Genomic DNA, 22,006 nt, shown 5'->3' on the forward strand with positions numbered 1-22,006 from the left:
CAGATAAAAATAAAACAAAAACATAATATTCATATGCATACAGGTGTCCCACTTAAGATGGATACAAGTCAATATCTTTGTTGTTTGTTGAGCGATCTTTTTCATTTTTGGCAGGAGGCTGTATGGCTATAAGACGTACATTTTGCCCAGGGTAAGAAATGCGATACCTCATAGACGTACGTTTTAATGGGGTTTGATATTTTTCGAGTCAAGAGTAAACTACCCTTAGGACAGTATTTATTTCAAATCTAATAAATTATACTGAATCCTCCTTACCCAAGATACTTAAGTTCTAATTTTGATAAATATTGACACAGGGTGTGTCATTAAAATAAGACATTTTTATTTTTATTATTTTTTTTAAGTACTTACGAGGCCACTGGATAAACAACTGGCTTATTATCAATAAACAATTATAACCAATTATCAATTAATAATCGTTTTTTTATGGTGGTTTAGTCGAAGATGTTGACTTTTAGTTCGTTACAGTTTTATAAATCTTTGTTTAGAGCATATTTTTCAAAGTTAATTGTGATTGTTTTAAATATCTAACTATTTGGATTTTTTAAAATATTCCTCAATAAAACGAATAAAAATCATATTTCAGATTCCATTGAAAACTGGGTTTTAAATTATTTTGTAACTCATTTTATTCATTTGTATTAGCAAACTTAAAAAAACAATTTTTTAAAGTAAACAAAATAAATTGAAAATATTTTTTTTGTATCGTATCTTAATTATTATGGAAGCTATCTGAAAACTTAAATCAATTATTAATTGATAATTGGTTATTAATAATAAACCAATTGTTTATCCAGTGGCGTCGTAAGTACTTAAAAAATAATAAAAATAAAAATGTCTTATTTTAATTACACACCCTGTATTAATATTTATCAAAATTAGAACTTAAGTATCTTAGGTAAGGAGGATTCAATATAATTTATCAGATTTGAAATAAATACTGTCCTAAGGGTAGTTTACTCTTGACTCGAAAAATATAAAACCCCATTAAAACGTACGTCTATGAGGTATCGCATTTCTTACCCTGGGCAAAATGTACGTCTTATAGCCATACAACCTCCTGCCAAAAATGAAAAAGATCGCTCAACAAACAACCAAGATGTTGGCTTGTATCCATTTTAAGTGGGACACCCTGTATATGAAAATATATAAACCTTAACCTTAACTTGAAACGAATTGAGTAAATCAAAGATATTTTTTTAAATAAGCTTTGACATTTAAGCCTATACTTTTTTGATGTAAGAAAATTTTATACAGCTAGTCCCAAATTTGATATGGCGTTACCGACAATGATTTTTTAAAGGCACCTGTATATTTTATTGCTGTTCCTAACGGGTACATTTTACATAAGCTTTCATACAAATAGTAATTTTCAAGATTTGAAGACTAAAAAATATTTTCAAAGACAATTTAAACTCGAGATTCCACATGTTTAAGACAGTCTGTATCGATCATTAACTTAATTATAAAATAAAACAAACAAAAAAAATAATGGGAGATTAACGTGTCCCTTAGTTAGGAACGAGGTTGTGGTCATTTATATCACATATCTGTTAACCTTTTTCTCATTTAAAAAGTAGTTTTAAGACAGTGAGCTACTCCACTTTTTAGTACAGTGTCGAGACCGGTTAGAACATGCCGAATCTGTCAAAGATCACTCGAAAATAATCGAAATTTTAATATGCTTCTTTTAAATACATTTTTTATTGTATTTTGAACTTTGACAGATTCTTTTCTGTTCTAGATTTGTATTTGATATTATTACACTCAAATTAAGAAATAAAAATATAATTTCTCGAAAAAGACATGTACTACGAAGAATTCTTTGGATTTGAACGCACTTACAAATGTGTTTTGTGATTTATTATAACCTAAGTAAAAAAAACAAATTCAACATAATTATCTTGCAGATTCTATAAAAAATTAGTAGTTTGCTATTTTTGTACATGAAGAAATTTATTGTATCCATGAATTTATAATTCAATCAGTTAAGCAATGGAATACTATGCCATTGTTTTTACTAGAGCTTACAAAAATGTTGAAGCTTTATTATGAAGTATTTTAAGTTTACGTCTCCTTCTTGCTGCTAAGGCTAATCTATGTTTTATACGCGGAATCCGAACCGCGGTACTCGGCCATATCTTTGTCAATGACCTACCGAGTTGGCGATTGTCTAAATCGACTCTTACTCACGAATGGTCCTAATAATATTCCCGAAACTTCGGCATTATATTCTGCAGATACAAATAAGTAAACGAAGTCCTATAAATGTATGCCCTAAAATGCTTAGTTTTGGAGATACCTACAGGGTGTAGAAGTTTCATTTTTATTTCGATTTTTTTCAAATAATTTCTGAAGTAACGGCAATATTTGGATGAAAATTGGTTTCTAGGAGTTTTTTTTGACTTGAGAAATTTGATTTTGATGTAAATATGACTACTATTTATAGGGGGTGCCACTTACATGTGTTTTAACTGTTTTGAAGGGACATTTTCTACATACAAAATCACGAAAATGTATATTTTTCCACTCGGTAGTTTTATACAGGTACGGACAAAAAGTTATTACTCTTCAAAACAGTTAAAACACAAGTGGCACCCCCTACAAATAGTAGTCATATTGGCATAAAAATCAAATTCCTCATGTGGAAAAAATCCTAGAAACCAGTTTTCATTTAAATATTGACGTTACTTCAGAAATTATTGGGAAAAAATCGAAATAAAAATGAAACTTCTACACCCTATATCTCCGAAATTACGCAATTTATGACATACATTTATACAAACTTTTTTACTTATTTTTATCTGCAGAATATGCTGCCAAAGTTTCCGGAATACAGTTCGGACCACCTTGTATATCGTCCCATTGCTGCCAAAAGTCACTAACTAACATTTTTCCGAACAACCAAATTCAATCACTAACTATGCTTTGAAGCGGAGAATCGATTGCAAAAGTCATTAACTACGATTTCTGGCTATTTATGTTTTATTTTAATACCGAATAGTTACTAACTATAACATCTTTATGCAATGCAATTCATCTTTAGACGCGTTTTTCTCGGAAGTAATAAAAAGTAAGTTAGTGACTTTTGGCAGCAATGGGACGATATGTAAAAATTAAGAAACAGAACAATTTCAATACTCACCGAATTATAAATTCATTAAATCTCTGATACAATACAATATGGCTTGGTGTTATTTTTACTTAAAAGGTCACTATAGTAACGACCAATGTGGGAGATATTCCTTCTTATAACCTCCCGCTTTGTGCTTTAAAATTTGAACAGAACAAAATTCGAATATTAAACAATATGAACGTCTATTGATCAAACAATATTCGAAAAATTGATTTGGAAATAAAACGAACTATTTTGACGAAAAAAACAAGCTTAAAATGAGGTAGTTTCGTTGATCGTATCCCGATATTAAGTCCTTATCTGAAAATGAAACGAATAAAAAAACCGTAAAGCTTTTTTTCCTAGTAAAATCTGATAGTTTGACATTGACACGAGCGTAGGTGGTTGAATTCCAGTATATCTATCGACTGATATCTACAAAATAACGTCTAAAAGTGAAATTCGCGCAGTCTAACGGATGAACATTTCACTCACTTTAGCTGTCAGTATCAAACCATCAAAGGCTTTGTTACAAGGAAAGATTTATAGAATCCTTATCTGAATAATACTTCAACGCCGAGTTAAAGCTCACTGTTTCCATCTTGTTTTTTTTTTCTTGTATCGCAAAAACGAAAACGAAATTAACAACTGTCAAATTAGAACGACGCGACGTATTTCGATTTTTCGACAATTAATAATTAATATTAACACAGGAAATATACCAGGTGTCTCACTTAAAACGCCTCGTTTCGGTGTATACAGTCTGCCCAGTGAGAGAACCATCTCTATCGTTACTCTTTCAATGAACAGACTATAGTTGACGAATATTCTATTGTAATAAAAAAATCAACTAAAATTTTAATATTTGATGATCAGTGACAGTAGGCAGGACTGCAAAACTTTTTATTAAGATTAAAATTGTACTCTATTTTATTACTGTCTCAATTATTCATCAAACAGACCCAAAACGATGACGTTTACTTACGAGAACTGAGCTACAGGGTGTTCGTACATTTCAGCCAATACACTAAACTTAAATATTGGTTTTAAAGAAAAAAAAACATTTTAAATTATAAAAGTTTTTTAGAGATGGTTATTTGGCTAAAACCCAACACCCTGTATACGCGTCAGAAATATTCCGAACGTGCAAATAAACATCGTATATCACATTCTATCAAACTTAATTTACGGAAGGGATTTGAGGAGGCTTTTAGGCAATCAATATATAGTACAAGTCCGTTATTCTTTTCTATTGGGATTTATCACAATACAAAAGATCTAAGCAGTAGGCAAACTTATCGTTACTGACAGTAAAAAAAAGCAACCATATATAACTTGGGGAAGATTTCGACAAAAGACATCCAAAAAATGACAGAAAATTTAATTTGCTTGTTGAATAAAATGACAGACACAACTGTCACTGTCAGGGATCCTACCGTTGGACAGATTATAGTATTGGACCGAATTAGGGTATTCTATATTATCTAGGGACTTTAGTTGTGCAATTCTATCGACGAAGTATGCATTGGAAAAGTCAAAAGTAATGAGCGAGGAAGCTTTGATTTGAAGGCGCAGAAATGGACCACACTGTATACAGGTTGGTCCGAATTGTATTGGAATAACTTTGGCAGCGTATTCTGCAGATAAAAGCAAGTAAAAAGTTCCTAGAAATTTATGACCGAAGATACAGGGTGTAGAAAATTCATTTTTATTTCGATTTTTTCGAAATAATTTCTGAACTAACGTCAATATTGGATGATAATTGGTTCTCTTTATGTAAATATCTCGAGAACCATTACCTGAACTTTTTACGTAAAAAAACGGCGGAAATCTTTTTTCACTCAGTAGTTTAATACAGGAACGGACGAAAAGTTATTACTCTTTAAACAGTACAAATACAGGTAGGTGGCGCTCCATACAACTAAGAGTCATATTGACATCAAAATCAAATTTCTTATATCAAAAAACACCCAGACGCCAATTTTCATCGAAATTGGTTCAAAAATTATATGAAAAAAATCAAAATAAAAATGAAATTTCAACACCCTGTATCCCCGAAACTAAGCCGTTTAAGACAATAACAATTTGGACCACCCTGTATATGAGTTCACTTGAACTCGAGTTTAAGCTATGTTTGCATAACCGGACATTAATATTAAAAAAAAGAAACAATAACAAAATAATTAACAAGTAACCGACAAAAGTACACCTACTGCTTAGATCTTAATACTGCGCGAATTTGTTATGTGATTTTAGGTCGTAGAATTGAGAGATACTTATTCGGCTCTCCGCGCTATTTTACGTTATTTTTTTTTTAAATTCGGAGAAAGGGGCGTGGCAACACGGCTCCGCCCCCCCTATTTGAACACATGTTTAAGACAGTCAGTTCGCGGCGACGTTGCTCGCAGCGCTGCCGCCATCTCTGGGCGGGAGGCCGTTTCAGCTCTGCTTGACGCGCTTGCGCGGCGGTCCGATGGGCGGTATCTGCTGCGTGGCCAGCGCCCTAAACGCCTCCGCTATCAGGTGGGGGTGCGTCTGGATCATCGACTTCCAGCCGGGGGTGTCCATCACGTCCGTGGCGTGCCTGCAATCGAGAAAAAAAGAGAAAATGTAAGGTTATGTTTGGTAAGATTAAGTAAATAATAATAAAATCCCTTTTGCTGTGAACTTGTAGACCCACCCTGTATAAGAAACAATAGATATTTTTAAGGATATACTTACGTATTAATAAAATCTATCGCTTGCGCTTTCAGCTGGTCGGCGCTGTGAAGGTCGGCCAAAATTAATATTTCGGCAGCGTTGTCTATCGACAAATTTGTACATAATGCTTCCTCGCACATCACTTTCAGCCTTTCCAGTGCATACTGCAAACGAAAAAAGAACATTAATAACATCCCAACTCCCAATATAACAGTATTACATCTTTTCAGGGTAATACATTATGGAATATCATGGCTTTATCCACGGAATTTATATGACCTAACCTAGGTTTTACCTTGTCAGCTGCTGCCAGGAGGTCGTCGGCCATTTTTTCTAAATTCGAGGCCTTCCCCGTGTAAATGAACCTTAACATCTCGCGTAACACTTCGTGGTCTACGTCCGTTATGTCTACCCTATTGTGTTTTCGTTCCTCCATCTCGTGTTCGAACATCGCTTGAAACACAGGACTTCGCGCTATAGAAAAAGAAAACACATTTACAAAAAATATAAAGTTCAGGTTAAGCATTAATAATTTGTCCAAAAAATCCTATGGGTATTTCGCCACTGTAAAAAAATAGTTACTTTTTGTAAACACTGCGGCGTAAATCCAATGGAGACTAATTGTCAGCAGTGGTTTACTAATAAACAAATTTGCTTAACGGACAAAAAATGCTTAACGTTTCGGAAAGTTTATCTCTTTCCGTCGCCGGAAGCAAAAAAAAAACAAAGAGCAAAGAAAAAAAGCTATTTAAAATATCTAAATGCGACTATTCGAGAACACTTTAGTTTTTTTTTAAACAGATACGTCTATAAAAACCGTTGACGTTCTGTTAAAATGACATTATATCAAGTTAAACTTCAAAATTAACAATTACTACCTGATAACAATTACTTAATAAGGTAAAAACAAAAAGCTTTAATCTTTCTGTATTAATTTTTAATTTGTTTTTTATTTTAATTTTTAGTTTTTTATGTTATGTTATTTAAATTCAAAGAAGCGATTATCATAATCAGTCAGAAATCAAGTCATCTATAGGTTTGTTCTCAGAGCGTGTTCCCAACATGTTTGTGACTTCTTCCAAACCGGTGTTAACGCGCAGGTCTCAAATAATGCAGTTTCTGATCGATTTCAAACTGTCTGTGCGAACAGCGATTCCCCTACTTTTCTTTTTTGATCTAATAGTACTAATTTTAACTCCTACGGCCTGACCCGTTCCTCCATCAGCTCTTCTAGGCCTGTGTCTGTATCCGAAAATTCGGACGCCTCAGATTCTTCGGAAGATTTAAAATCGCTCATTTCTTTTCTTTATTTTTTGAAGAAAAAAACACTAAACAAAAACAGCACACGTTTTGTAGGTTAAGTTTACCAAGTAATGACGTCGGGTCGCAATACGCATGCGCCGGACACTTTACTTGCAAAAGATCCGCGAATGGGCCTGACTATCAGCTAACAATCAGAATTTTCTGTGTGAGCAGTGTACTGTTGGTTGGAAACCAATCAAAAATTTCTGTGCGAACGCGTTTTACCCTATTGCGCATGATTATCTGTTGGAAATATGTTTCTTACAACTGTGAGAACAAACCTTATATCTATATTAACTAATCCAGAGTATATGTATAGTCCTACCTGCTAGTATTGCTTTGTGTGCTTGGAACTCCCTACCCGCCACAGATAACGTGACGTCACTAAATTTTTGATTTTCGAATAATAGTCCTAAGTCGTCAGACAACCGACACTCTGGCACTTTGAACTGTATCGTGTTGGACTGACCGGAAATATTTACACTATCTGCTACCACACTAACCTGAAACAAACATGGACATACAGGGTGGCGCCTCTCATACGCCGCGGAGACTCCAAGGAGAACGACAGTTTGTATTGAAATGAAATTTTGTGAGCATATGTAGGTTAATTCAGAGCACTTTTTAAAAATATAGAGAGTTCTACAGGGAGTCCCCAAAAAAAGTTACATATCAAAGTTGTTTTTTGTAATGGAACACCCTATATATTAATTGATTTTCGGATTCTGGGAAAAAAATAAAGGTGAGTTTTATAAGAGAAGTATATGACTAAAATGTAAGGTTTTTGACATATTTAACATTTTCTAAAAATAAAGAACAATTTTTAAATTACAATAAAAACTACCTAAATTGGAATTTACCCGGTATAGCCTAATATTTAGTTAAATTAACTATTGTACTTTAAATCAAATTAAAACTTGTTTGAAAAAGTGACACAGGGTGAGACAAAATTAATATTGAACATTGGTCGCTTTTAAAAGCATGTTACTCTTTTATTTTAAATGGAACACCCAGTATATTATTCCGATATTCAATGGAGAATTAATGCCTCTTCAAAGTACTACCTACCCTACCAAACAAATTTGGTAGGGTAGGTAGTTGGTTGCCTACCCCTCAAACAAAGATTTCCTAGATATTTTTATTTACATGATTTGATCTGAGTAGATCTTTATTATTTGATAAAATCTAGGTGGCTGTGATATGCCTGACGTAACTTCAACATAGCTGCCTAATTAGTCCAACTTTAACAACTAGTTATCATTTTGTGTCAGTTAAAACAAAAAAAATTCTCATAAATTTGCCGAAAATGCAAACTTATCCTACTTCAGAGAGAATTGATATGATTCTATTAGTTGCTGAATGCAGTGTGCATTGTGCATTCACTAATTAATAGAATACTTATACTAGAAATTAGCCGAAAATGCAAACATATGATACATCAGAGAGAATTGATATTTTCTATTTTAAATTCGATTTTTTTTCGATATTTAAAATTTGATATTTTTCTATTCAAATTATTAGAATAATTCAATGCTCCTGATTTTATCTAGTCTGGGGTTTTTATGAGGATATGTTAAAGACTCCACAATATGTGGTAGAACTCCACATATGCTTTTTAAAATGAAAAGATCCTTTTGAAAAGACAATCATTTTAGGCAGTTAACAGGAAAGAAAGCATTTTGATCATTTGATTTCATAGCTAATTTTTGTCACATCATTATAGGTTTATATCTAGTTTTAATTCTGTAATAATAAAAATATGTTTTAAACGTGTATCTTTTTATTACCGTTGAGTATTTTACTCTACAATCTTTAATTTTTGTTAAATTAACAAAAGGAAAAAGGTTTATCACACAGCCACCATAGATGTTTTCAAATAATAAAGATCTACTGACGCAAAATCATAAAAATTCAAATATCTATGAAAATCTTTGTCTGAGGGGTAGGCAACCTTAATAATATTTTGAAGATATATAAATTCCCAATTGAACACCGGAAAAATATACTAGGTGTTCCATTTAAAATAAAGGAGTAACTTGCTTTTAAAAGTGACTAATGTTCCATATTAATTTTGTCTCACCCTGTATAACTTTTCGGGTCAAATTTCAATTTGGTTTAACATACAATGGTTACTGTAATTAAATATCAGGCTATACAAGGTGAACTAAAATGTAGGTAGCTATTATCGAAATTTAAAATTTACTCTTCATTTTCACAAAATGTGAAATATGTCAAAATCCTTAGATTTTAGGTATATGCGTTTTTAATAAAACTCACCTTTATTTTTTCCCCAGAATCCGAAAATCAATTAATATATAGGGTGTTCCATTAGAAAAAAACAAAACTTTAATGTGTAACTTTTTTTGTGGACACCCTGTATAATTCTATATATTTTATAAAATGCTTTCAGTTAACTTACATATGTTGCCAAAATTTCATTTCGATATAAACTACCGTTCTCCTTGGAGCTTCGGCGGCGTATAAGAGGCGCCACCCTGTATAAAAGAATATTATACTGCAGCCTTCCAATATAAGCCATGTAAGAGTAAGTGTTTTAAGCTTACCTCACAAAATATCGTTAGTTTATCGTCAGGTAGCAAGCCGTTGGCCTCGTCCAATAAAAAATCCCTCCTGATGAACTTTTTGAAGCCCCAATCTTTCCCTTGGACAAATCTGTAGGCCCTCTGGCTCTCCATCGCCTTGGTCTCCTCCCTTTTGGCGTTCAGTATGCTGAATTTGAACTTTGCTCTAACTTCGCTTTTATTGCACGATACTAACAACAGATACAGCGACAGATAGTCCTTGCTTTCCTCGTCTAGACCTTTGGGGTTAACTCGCAAACACCTAAAAACGGTACAAAAAAGTTCAATTTTATACAGGGTATCTCTAAATAAGTATAAGGATTTTACAGGTCCTGGACAAAAGAAATATATTTTCTATTTATCATTATTTAAAACGGTTTAAGCTTGATTTTCATGCATTCCTTGTCCGACGATACGATATTAATTTTATTGGTTGAATTTAAAGACTCTGATTGGTTAGAAAATTAGTAATTTATTTTCTAACATTTATTAATTCTGATGCTTTCATAAAGTAAAGATAGTATGAACAGAGTCAACGGTCCAATTCCTTCAAGTTCTTTGTTCCTACTACTCTAGTGGCGGAAATCTAACTGTTACGCTCAGTTGGCTCTGACTCGGTTGGCTAGATTTTGCCACGCCCACTCGGGGCCCACTGAGCGAGTATATAAACGCTCACCTTGTAGATTGTACTTTAGTTTATAATCATCTGCTGATGATGCTAACACGGTTAGCGAAACGCGCGTCCAGTGTAAAAGTAAAAGTGTTTTGGTGTATTGTGGTGATTTAGTGTTTTTATTTTGCTGTGTAACACCAAAGGTTCCAACCCTCAACTGTAAACTCAGAAGACAGTCGCTGACAAACTCTGAAAAAATCAGCTTGCCCGTAATTTTTTTTCAATTACAAATGACAATTTTATTGGATTATTAAGGTTGTGATAATAGATAGACAGAAAAGAAAACCTGATATTCGATTTATCAAAACTTAAAAATAATTTAAAAAATATTTTATTCGGAACACCGTGTATATTCAATAAATACGTCGATATTTACCATTTGAGTTTGTCGTTGGCACCGGCAGAAAACGTGGACGATTTCAAAACTTCACCCATCTCTTCTCGGCAAAAGCTAAAGTTGTTTATGGTCCACATATAACTAAATTTTACTACTTTGACCTGAAACAAATAAAAACATATGTTAAAACAACAAACAAACATGAATCCGACAAAAAAACATGTACAAAAAACATGTTCGGTTAAAAAAAAACGTCTAGCCTTGACATTGACAATTACAGTTATTTAGCACAACCACATTTATACCGGGTGGCTCAGTTATACAGCGTTGTGAAAAAAAAATTCATGCCATCAGCATTTGAGATTTTCACTCCTTTTTAATAAGAGATACAGAAATATATTTTTTAGATATACAGTGTGATTCAAATTTACTTTTAGACTAAAGCTGTAATTTTTTAAATGTCATGTTGCAGTGTAATTATTGTAATAAATTGTCCATTCAATAGATATTGTTAAGGTAGGTTCATATACAGGCGAATTGCGAAATGCGAATTGGGAGTATCTCAAAATGAAACCGTCTCTTATTTACGTAGGTAATACAGGGTGGCGCGCCTCATTCGCCTCGGTTGATTATACGAAAACGAAAAGATGTAGAAACAAAATATTTTATGGGTATATGTGGGGAGACAATGTGCACAATTTAAATTTATTTTGAAATATACAGGGTGTTTCAGAACTAAGATCCATACCAAAGTTATATTTTTTCTTATGGAACACCCGGTATTTTATTTCATTTTTGGATTCTTGGGCCCAAAAAAAGGCATTTATTATAAGAGTTAAATATGTTTAAAATCTTTAGATTTTGAGATATTTAAAAATATTTAAATTTGCATGCTACAATAGAATAGACTATTAACACCCTGTACATTACTTTTCTCAGAATTAATTCTTATGCTGAGTTTAAAGGTAGACAAATAAACTTTACTAAAAAATGGTATTGGTTCCTTAAATTTATACAGGGCTATCAAAAGTTGCTGATCTATTTTAAGGATATATTTTATATAAAAACGTCGTTATTTCAAATACAACACCCTGTATTTTTTTAAACAAATCGAAGCAGATTCAAATGCTCTTTCAAACTATATTAGGGTTTCCTAAACCTATCTAGCTCAGATTTTGAATAAAAAGCAATTTTTAAATAAAATTGCAATCAAGATGGCTGGTGTCGCCATGGCAATTTTCTCTTTAACTCAATGATTTTCAAAAAAACTGTTTTTTCAATTTTACTTTTATTTTTATAGTAAAATTGAAAATTAATTAATGATGATTTTTTTTCTAATTCTTAGAAGTCTAAGACATGAAAAAATAATATGATCATGATTCTTAAACGAAAAGCCGATTTTTAGCGGAGGAAAGAAAATTAAAATCTTCATTTTTTAACCTTCCTGAAATATGTCACTCATTAAAAATCGTCAGAAAATGTCTTTCATACTTCTTTACACTCAGGAATTTTTTAGAATTTTTTGAAGTGGTGGAACAATATGAAAAAAATTAAAAACTAATTTGTTTTCTAAAATCTTCTGAAATTATTAATGGGTTAGTTTAGAAGACTATTTTATTGTTAGGTTACCTAAATAAGCAAAACTTTAGAGGAATATGATTGCTGGTTACTGAAAATCTCAACAGTAGATGGCGTTATAATGCGTCAGCTTGACGCGAATTTTTCAAAACCCCAGTCTTTACGTAATCATTGCGTAGCAATATGATTGAAAATGTGTAATAAGCAATATCATTAAGAATTTGAAGTAAAAAAATATTTTCTACGCACTTTTTTAAATTAAAAAAAATATATTAGTTAAAACAAAAGATTTTAGAAAAAGATTACAACAATTTAGTGCAATAAATGAGAATTAACAATGAAAAAAAAATAAAAAAAGATTAGAAACTACCATAGAATGTCTATAAAGGATTCCGATTCTCAATGGTTTTGAAAATTTTCCAACAACATTACAGTTTGCAGTCAAAATATTGAACTTCGTACTGCAAATTAATAAAAAATTAAATTAGACTGTAAAAAAGTACCTGATAATGATTATGCCTTTGAATAAGAAGACTAAGGAAGGAGCATAATGATATCCATGTATTCATGCATGGTGGGCGGAAAAAGGACTTTAGAGTGGGGATCCTTGGCAGTTCTGTTTGACGATTCATTTGACACATTTGAATTTGATTTGAAATTTTGTGGATTTGTCAATCTTTACGGAACTTATTTTATGTTATTTATTATTTATTCTACTACTGATAGTTGTATAAAGGTAGTAAATCTAGGTGGAAATTGTGGCATAACTTAAATTAACAGTGGCACTATTGCAATTTATCGAAAAAGACTCTAAAATAGTTGGTTGTGTAGCGTGCGGTAGATCTCGGCAAAAATCGAGTGAAATAATGGAACAACTTTTCGCTAGTAAGTGACTGTATAATATACATACGTGTAGTAAACCGATCATTTATGAAATTCACTTAAATTAACTAATTATATATTTTTTCTTTATTAGGGACACTCTGTATCTTTTGAAAATAATTTTAAATGGCAGCTTTATAGTAGTCCTCCAACGATCCCATCACTCACGATTTCTAAAAGTCCAATCATTTGGCTAGAATAATTCACTCCAATTAGAACTTAGAATTCCACTTTATTAGTTAGTAATGAATAGTGGGCCACCCTGTACATCATTATCATTGTAAATAATTAGCGATAATAGTGACTACGTACTTGTACCCGTTGTGTGTTAACAGAACGTGCTGTATTATTGAATTAGATAAAAAAGCCATTTGGGAAAAATTCAGACGCATTTTTGAATACGTTCGTATAGGTTTGACGTTTAATTGTCAATTAAAAGGCAATAGAATACGTAATGAGTGTAAAATAAACTGATTAAATACAAGATTCGAGATACGAGTGAAAGGAAAGCAGGAAGACCGAGAAAAACCTAGTCGATTCGAGGATAAAAGTCGGAGGCTGACTGGAAAAAACAATGCTTTTGACAGTCTCTTTTGCAAACCTTTGTAGGATTTATAGTGGATGCATACAGTGAAATAAAACTTCTAAAATCAAAGTGATTTAAGCAAAAAAAATCAAAGTCAATAATTTTAACATAAAGTTCAAAGACTTCATTTCACTAGTCCGAAAAAGAAGCAAAATAAGCGTTCGACATTTAACGTTTTATGTAAAACTGGCTAGGTATTTTTACACAAATGAAGAAGGAAATTGAAGATAAAGGATTATACTATATCCGAATTGTAGCACATTTTTAGATAACTTCTTTATTTTTAAGATTGGTCAAACATCAACAAAATGTTCCTTATGTTTGGACTAAATTTTCTCGAAAATAAAGACATAATTTAAAATTCCGTTACAATACGGAAATAGATTGAAGTTTTGTGATTACAGTTATATAAAATTTATACAGAGTAAGTTTCCTATGATGTTCTCTATGGGTAACTCGGAAACTATTGGAGATAGAGTGTCGGTTAAATGGGGAAAGAATTGCAGTTTTGTGGGGTCATAAACGTGCGCCTTTCAGATTTCTGAAAAAGTTCATGGCTTATTAGATATTTCGAAAAAAACAAATTTCGGCTATTTCAAAAATTGTCCCCAATTCCAGTATAACCTATTTTAGACAAAAAATTTTCAAATAAAAGTTGTAGATACTCACATCCTTAATGATATTGTGTCCTCCGTTTTTTTCTAAAGCCTGTCATTTTTGACATATGACACAAACATATGTTTTTTTAAATGGAAACCATAGTTGGCCATGACCTCATAAAAAGCGTCATTTTTTTTTCGAAAAATTACTGAGTTATAGCCAATTCTTATCTTTCTTTCCTACTAGTTAAAAGTGGCGAACTTTTAAAAATTCTGTATTTCGAAGGGGATTATAACAAAATATCAAGTGTGCTATATTTTTGGTTTGAAGGTAATTTTAAATTCTTTTCAGTTAATTAAAAATATAGAGGGTGTCCCAAATAAAAAATATTTTTTTCTGTTGATAACTCTTAAATTGTTAATTTTAAAAAAAATATGTTTAAACCATTAAATTCTACGTAAAAAGGTGCTTTGGAAATGTTTTCATAGAAATACAAAATTTTCCATAGGAAAAAAGTTACAGCGATTTGTTAAAAATGCACATTTTTGAAAAACACCCCGTAACTCCGAAACGGTAACGGATATTGATGTGCGGTTTTCACCATCATGTTTTTGATGAAAATTGAGCTCCAGACACCGATATTAGTTTTTGTCTATCTCCTATAGAAAAGGATGAAGGTAAATTATTTTTTAAAGGCGTCTTTTAAAAGCGTCGAATTAGACCCTCCCTGTACAGTGAAGGGCATTTTTTATATCCTAAGTATACAGCGAAGGGCACCAATTTGTGTTAAGGTACGTCCATAGTGCACCGGCTCATTAACAACCGCTTGCAGGAAGCGGGAATATCACTTGGCGTCATGAAGCTATCCCGTGGGGATCCATCAAGAACGGTAAACTAATAGGATTGTTCATCCTCATAAGACGTACGTTCGCCTCTTCCCGCGCTTCAGCTGACAGTTGTGACGTCGTTGTAGCCCTTGTCAAAGCCTTCGTGGCCTTGTCATGATAGTGTGTATTATTAGTTGCCTATGGTAAACTTATAAAAATAACAGCTGAGAAATTTTGAGTTAATTATTTTGTCAATTTTAAATGTGAAAAAGGTGCCTTTAAAGTTTTTAGAGCTATAGAGTGTATAAATACGTTCATTTTGTGTTGTGGATTGTGACAAAGTGCACACTAAGTGCCCACTATTTTGTTTATTAATTATTTTAAAGCAAAATATGGAAGTACTCTAAAAAGAATGCTTGCAAAAGGTGATGCTGGGAACTGCTGTTCTTAAAAATGCATTATCCGAGTATTTAATACGATTTATACAGTTCATTTTCTATACTGCATACATATAAGGTATTTAAATAAATAAACTAAATAATGAACGTTTTGCATCCGGCAACCAATAATGCACGTGTGTATATTATTGGTTGCCGGATAAGGACTAATAACCATGACAAGGGCTACAATGACGTCACAAAGCGAGTAGTTTTCGCATGCATCTGGCGGACACTTTTGGCTGAATGAGCAGTCCTATTAGGTTAACTGTTCTTGGGGATCTATTATGTCCTTTATATTAGCTAGTGATAATATTCATGTTAAATTGATACAAAAAAATACTTTTCGCGTTCATGAAATTAATCGGTCTCGTTTTGAATTTGGCAAATATCATATGGTAATCGCAAAACAATTTCCGATGCACGTTCTATGTCTCTCAATGTCTCTTCAAAATACTATTAAGGTTGCCTACCCCTCAAACAAAGATTTTCCTAGATATTTTCATTTATATGATTTGATCTGAGTAGATCTTTATTATTTGATAAAATCTAGGTGGCTGTGATATGCCTGACGTTACTTCAACATAGCTGTCTAATTAGTCCAACTTTAACAGCTAGTTATAATTTTGTATCAGTTATAACAAAAAAAAATCTCAGAAATTAGCCGAAAATGCAAACCTATCCTACATCAGAAGGAATTGATATTTTTCTATTTTAAATTCGATTTTTTTTTCGATATTTAAAATTTGATATTTTTCTATTCAAATTATTAGAATACTTCAATGCTCCTGATTTTATCTAGTCTGGATATTTTATGGGGATATGTTAAAGACAGTGTTTACAAAACTCGACCAACTATTGTTGACAACATAACATAAATTATTGTAGCTGCTTTTCGAGGTAGCACTCCACATATGCCTTTTAAAATGAAAAAAAATCTTTTGGGAAGACAATCATTTTATGCAATTAACAGGAAAGGAAGCATTGTGAGCATTCGATTTCATCTAGGTAATTTTTGTCACATAATTATGGGTTTAGTATTAAGAGAGTTTAATATTCTCTGGTACCGCAGATGTTCTTTATTTAGAATGTTATAATTTTATTAATACTAAAATAAAATATTCCGATGTTCAGGAACCAATTTGACCGATTCATTGGAAAGTCGCAGTACCTCGTAGTACTTATACACGACACCGAATTACACCTATTCGTTCTGCTCTAGTTGTTTCGTTATCATGACCTTTTAATTAACTATATCTATCTCTAGGTTCGGTTCTTTTATACAGGATGTCTCTTTTAAACCGCTTCGAGTAATTTAGTAACGATGGAGAACAGGGTAAGTCGACGACAAACTTGTTTTTTTCAAACGTCACAAAAGTATTAATTTTTGCAACGTGATTGACAATATAAAAAGTTATTTTGACGCCTAGGCATAAAAGCAAAGCACTTTTACGCCTAAACACAAAAATATATTATTAAACTGACATAAAGTGTCAAATTCAACGAGCCGTAACCATAGTTCTACTTCTTTTAAGTTTCTTTCAAGACTTACAGAAAATATCTTTTATACTTCTTTACACTCAGGAATTTTTTAGAATTTTTTTAAAGTGGTGTAAGACTATGAAAAAAATTAACTCATTTTTTTTCTAAAATCTTCTCGGACTCATTTTTTTATAATAATCTTGATGTATTTTTAATGAAAAAATATTTTCTACTCGCTGTTTTAAGCTAAACAAATATACAGGGTGCTACAAATTCGAGGTACGAGCATTGGTATCTCGGAAACCGTATTGCGCTTTAGGATGTTCACCAAGATTCCATCAAAAAAGTTTTAAAAATTTCAAGGATTGCTGAGTTTTTTGGAAAAAACGAATTTTTTTGAAAATCAATTTTATTTTTTCCTAGAAAATCAAAAAACTATTTGCACATTCTCATGGCTACTTTATTAGGGCTATCTGATAGTATTTTTAGATTTTCAAATTAGCTGATAATTTGTGAGATACAGAGACCAACTTAATTTTTTTAAATACGGACCTGCATTTTTTATTTGAAGCTTTGAAAGAACTCGATCTCCTGAGTACAATGATATGCCACACTTGATGCTTTATTTTGTTTTAGGTACCTTAACAATAACAAAACTATTAAATTATTATTTAAAATAATTGTTATAATCCCGTCCTCATTTGAAGTAAATTTGTAATATTAGTTTAGGAATGTCCCATCTCTAATAAAATCCTTCATACCTTTGGGGCTATAAACGACCCTACAATATAATTCTAATTGTTAAGTATATTCATCGCACCAATATGGATCAGCGCTAATTAACATTGAATCGAGCCAATTGAAAGATTCAAACAAATAATACCCAGGTCAGCAATTTAAAAACATAATTTATAACTTTTTTTATTGTGATTTTGAAATCTCAGTGTACGATCTAATAATATGCGTAATATTAATCGTAGTTATTATAAGTAAGTCAACTTCTACAAACTAGTTTCTAAAACTAGTAATGCTTTACATGTTCGAAAGGGTTACCACCGTCCCTAATGCACAAATTAATGTATTTTTCGTTCAATCTTATTTATAGCTCTTTGAACATCTTCTTCTTATACTTCCGAATGCATTCTGTACTCTTTATTGTAATGTTGAAATGTATTGTCACTTTTAAAAATGACATCAAGTAATACCCAATAATTTTATATTATTTAATTGCATTTGATTATCCGTATTCAATGTTTTATTCCACGTCATTGTTAAGGTTGAAAGCTTACCAATATTGTAAATATGAATAGATTGAATATTAAAAAAAACAGAGCCGGACTTGAAATTAGTTTAAATAAATTGTGTTCAAATGTCAGAAACAAAAAATATTAAGTGTGGCATATCATTGTACTCAGGAGGTCGAGTTCTTTCAAAACTTCAAATAAAAAAGGCAGGTCCGTATTTAAAAAATTTAGTTGACCTCTGTATCTCACAAATTATCAGCTAATTTGAAAATCTAAAAATACAATCAGATAGCCCTAATAAAGTAGCCATGAGAATGTGCAAATAGTTTTTTGATTTTCTAGGAAAAAATAAAATTGATTTTCAAAAAAATTCGTTTTTTCCAAAAAACTCAGCAATCCTTGAAATTTTTAAAACTTTTTTGATGGAATCTTGGTGAACATCCTAAAGCGCAATACGGTTTCCGAGATACCAATGCTCGCACCTCGAATTTGTAGCACCCTGTATAAGTTAGTTAAAACAGAAGATTTTAGAAAAAAAATGAGTTTTTATTTTTTTTTTCATATCGTTCCACCACTTCAAAAAATAACGGAGTATAAAAGACATTTTCTGACAATTTTTAGTGAGTGACATATGTCACAAAGGTTAAAAAAATGAACATTTTAATTTTTTTTCCTCCGCTAAAAATCGGCTTTTCGTTTAAGAGTCATGATCAAATTTTTTGATGACTTAGACTTCTAGGAATTAGAAAAAAATCATCATTAATTAATTTTGAATTTTACTGATTATTGATGAATTTAGGCGAATTATTTTGATTCGACACCAAATCGATCCCCTGAGTGTGAGTTAAAAAAAGCCGCGGGGCAGATTTCCCATATATTAATCCGGGCTATACCCTTTTTCAAAACGTCACCTCTCTGCTTTTATTCTATTTTTTAGGTAAATTGCTTTTTGAATAATATGTTTCAACTTAATCAAAAAACGCGATGTAATAACCTTGATTAAAACAATGACAATAATTTGTATTAATATATTATTGACATATTTTATACTGTAAACTTTGCCGTAGCCTATCGAAATTGTAGTACCCAGTACACTTCATCTAAAAGCATTTAAATTTTAAGTACTGTTTAACAACGTCAGGCTTATCGCATAAAAGGCCATAAAACAACAAATATCGTTAACAGGTGATGGTCGTGAAGAATTTATTGTCAAACTAATTGAAATGCATTTAAATTTAAATCCTGTACTTGCGATAATATATTATGTTTTGTTTGATTTAATTTAGATATAGAAATCAGCGTCGCAGGTGATGAGATTTAATACTCTCATAATATTGGATATGTTTTTATTTGTAGAATTTTTGATATTAGATATTGTTTTCAGGTATATTGTGGTCCTCTTCATATATTTAGGCAGTGCTGCCAACTCATGGGAAAGTTTAAAGTTCATGTATTCATCATCATCATCATCATTCTCAGCTAATGCAACCATTTACAATTATGATGTAGCCTCCCTCACATATTTACATACTCTCTTTGTAGTTGGACCCATTGTTGTCTATTGTTGGCTATGCGGGCCCAAGTTATCCCTGCTAATTTCCTCATATCATAGTAATTTTTGTGATCCATCTGTTGTCCGTCCTTCTCACCAGGAGTCCTGCCCATTGCCACTTGAGAGATTCGACTCTGTGGATGACATCTATTACCTGGGTCTTTTGTCGTATCCACTCTATTCTTTTACGGTCTTTCTTGGTTATTCCCAGCATATTTCGTTCCACTGAGCGCTGTGCGACCTGCACTTTCCTTATAATGTCCGTTTTAAGAGTCCAGGTTTCGCATGCATGACATGCAGGGTTGGCATCAGGCGGATGAAACTGCAATTTGAATTTTGGAAACACGGCGGAGTTTCTGCCAGTAGAGGGATAGATGGCGCTGCGTAGAAATTTCATCTAAAGTCCCTAGATATTCATCTAGGGACTTTAATTTCATCATGATTTTATCAAGTCATCCACAGAGTATAGTTTAATTAACAATTCATTTGATTCTCTGTGGAGTAATTGGAGTAGTTGGAGTAGTTGAAAAATATAAATATTTATATAAAATGTTGATAATTTAACAACGATGTGCTTTGTTACCCTATGAATAAACATTGATATGAAGTTGCTTTCGCCAGAAACAATTATAATTAAATAATTTAATAAAAATTTAATTTCTAAGTGACCCGGATCAGTTAGATCAGTAAAATAAATTGAAAAATAAACGTCATTCCATATTTGGCAATGTCTGTCAGTTTCTGTGAAGTGGAAGTGAATTGTGATTTGTTTTTATGGGATATTTTACGGATTTTTGCGAATTTAGAGTATTTTGGACGATAGGATTGTGAAATTTAAAAGCCAAGTAGTTTAATATATAAGATTAATTAATCCCTGTGATAATTTTTATGAAATTTCTCATAATCAAAACAAATTCTTTCAACAAAATGGCTGTCTCAGAAATTTGGAAGATCATTAATTTTAAAGTTTTATTTAAGTGTATTTATATCGAATCAAGAATTTGTATAACATATTAAAAGCTTAATTTTAAAGGTTGTGCAGTAATTTATGTAAGTGTACGCTTTTAGATAAATATTAAATATACAAATTTGCAAAGACAAACAAGTAATTTTAAAAAGATCATTTATTTATTTAAACGAGTATAATCATTAATCATTAGGTTGAAAATATATTTGTATTTACTTATTTATATATTTTCTATACCCTTGTATTATTTATAAGCCCTATATGTCCTGTTTTATTTGAAAAAAAAATGCTTCGAGTCATCGAGAATAGATTTAATAACAATTTTGTCCCTTGGCTTTGTGTATTATATAATGTGAATTGTAAGATGTTTCTATTTGAATAGGTCATTAAAGTTGAGATTAAAGTTATACCAAATTATATTCACGGTAACTATATGTCTTTTATATAATGAATTATTTATTTATAATTTATAACCTTTTTTATAATTACTTATAACTGATTGTATAAATTCTGATAACTTTTATATATACTTGTATAGTGTTGAATGTGTTATATGTAATTTTATTAACAATGTTATAATAAAATAATCAAGTTACAAATTTTTCGTGTTTTATTCTAATTTCAGGGATAATTTCAACCTAGATTATTAATTTATTTGTATCAAAATACATTATTTTTATTTTGTAAAATGTTTTGTTACAAATAAGTTCATAATCTAGATTGAAATTACCAAATATAAGTAAAAAACTTATGAACTGGCAGTAAAGGTCCATTTAAAAATATGGCGCGAATTTTTAGTTCTGCCAGTAGCCCGCTTGGATCGCGTCGAGCGCGTGTTTCCAGGCTTTAACATAGGAGTTTTCATTTCTTTCAGTTAGTTATTCTATGGTTGGCATGATTTAAATCGTGATTTAAATCAAGTGATTTTTTTAATTTTAATCAGGCGATTTAAATAAAAAAATCAACTTTTTTAAAACTTTACAATAAATCGAAAAATAACTGTAAAAGTTATAAAAATGTGTCCTAGAAAACTATAAAATATATTTCTATAACATATACATATACCCTATATCTATTCGTTAAATAAAATGTTACACTTGCTATTGTAACGGTTAAATACG

At 31.4% G+C, this 22,006-nt stretch overlaps 1 protein-coding gene across 4 annotated transcripts in view; it reads right to left on the reverse strand.

Annotated features, from left to right (window-relative positions):
- Positions 1-3,741: 3,741 nt before the first annotated feature.
- Positions 3,742-22,006, reverse strand: part of LOC115891810 (protein roadkill) — a 96,653-nt gene continuing 78,388 nt past the window's right edge. For 3 of the 4 annotated variants that reach the window (XM_030912381.1, XM_030912380.1, XM_030912379.1), the window contains 6 exons: positions 10,770-10,891; positions 9,703-9,982; positions 7,464-7,641; positions 6,132-6,310; positions 5,858-6,000; positions 5,576-5,720 (listed from right to left, as the gene is read on the reverse strand). In XM_030912381.1, the coding sequence (XP_030768241.1) occupies positions 5,576-5,720; positions 5,858-6,000; positions 6,132-6,310; positions 7,464-7,641; positions 9,703-9,982; positions 10,770-10,891 (1,047 nt within the window). Of the gene's footprint in view, positions 5,721-5,857; positions 6,001-6,131; positions 6,311-7,463; positions 7,642-9,702; positions 9,983-10,769; positions 10,892-22,006 lie in introns of all 4 variants that reach the window. The other variant, XM_030912377.1, reaches the window with a different exon arrangement.

The sequence above is a fragment of the Sitophilus oryzae genome, unplaced genomic scaffold (assembly GCF_002938485.1).
Source record: "Sitophilus oryzae breed Bouriz unplaced genomic scaffold, Soryzae_2.0 scaffold_119_pilon_pilon, whole genome shotgun sequence".
Taxonomy (NCBI): Eukaryota; Metazoa; Arthropoda; class Insecta; order Coleoptera; family Curculionidae; genus Sitophilus; species Sitophilus oryzae.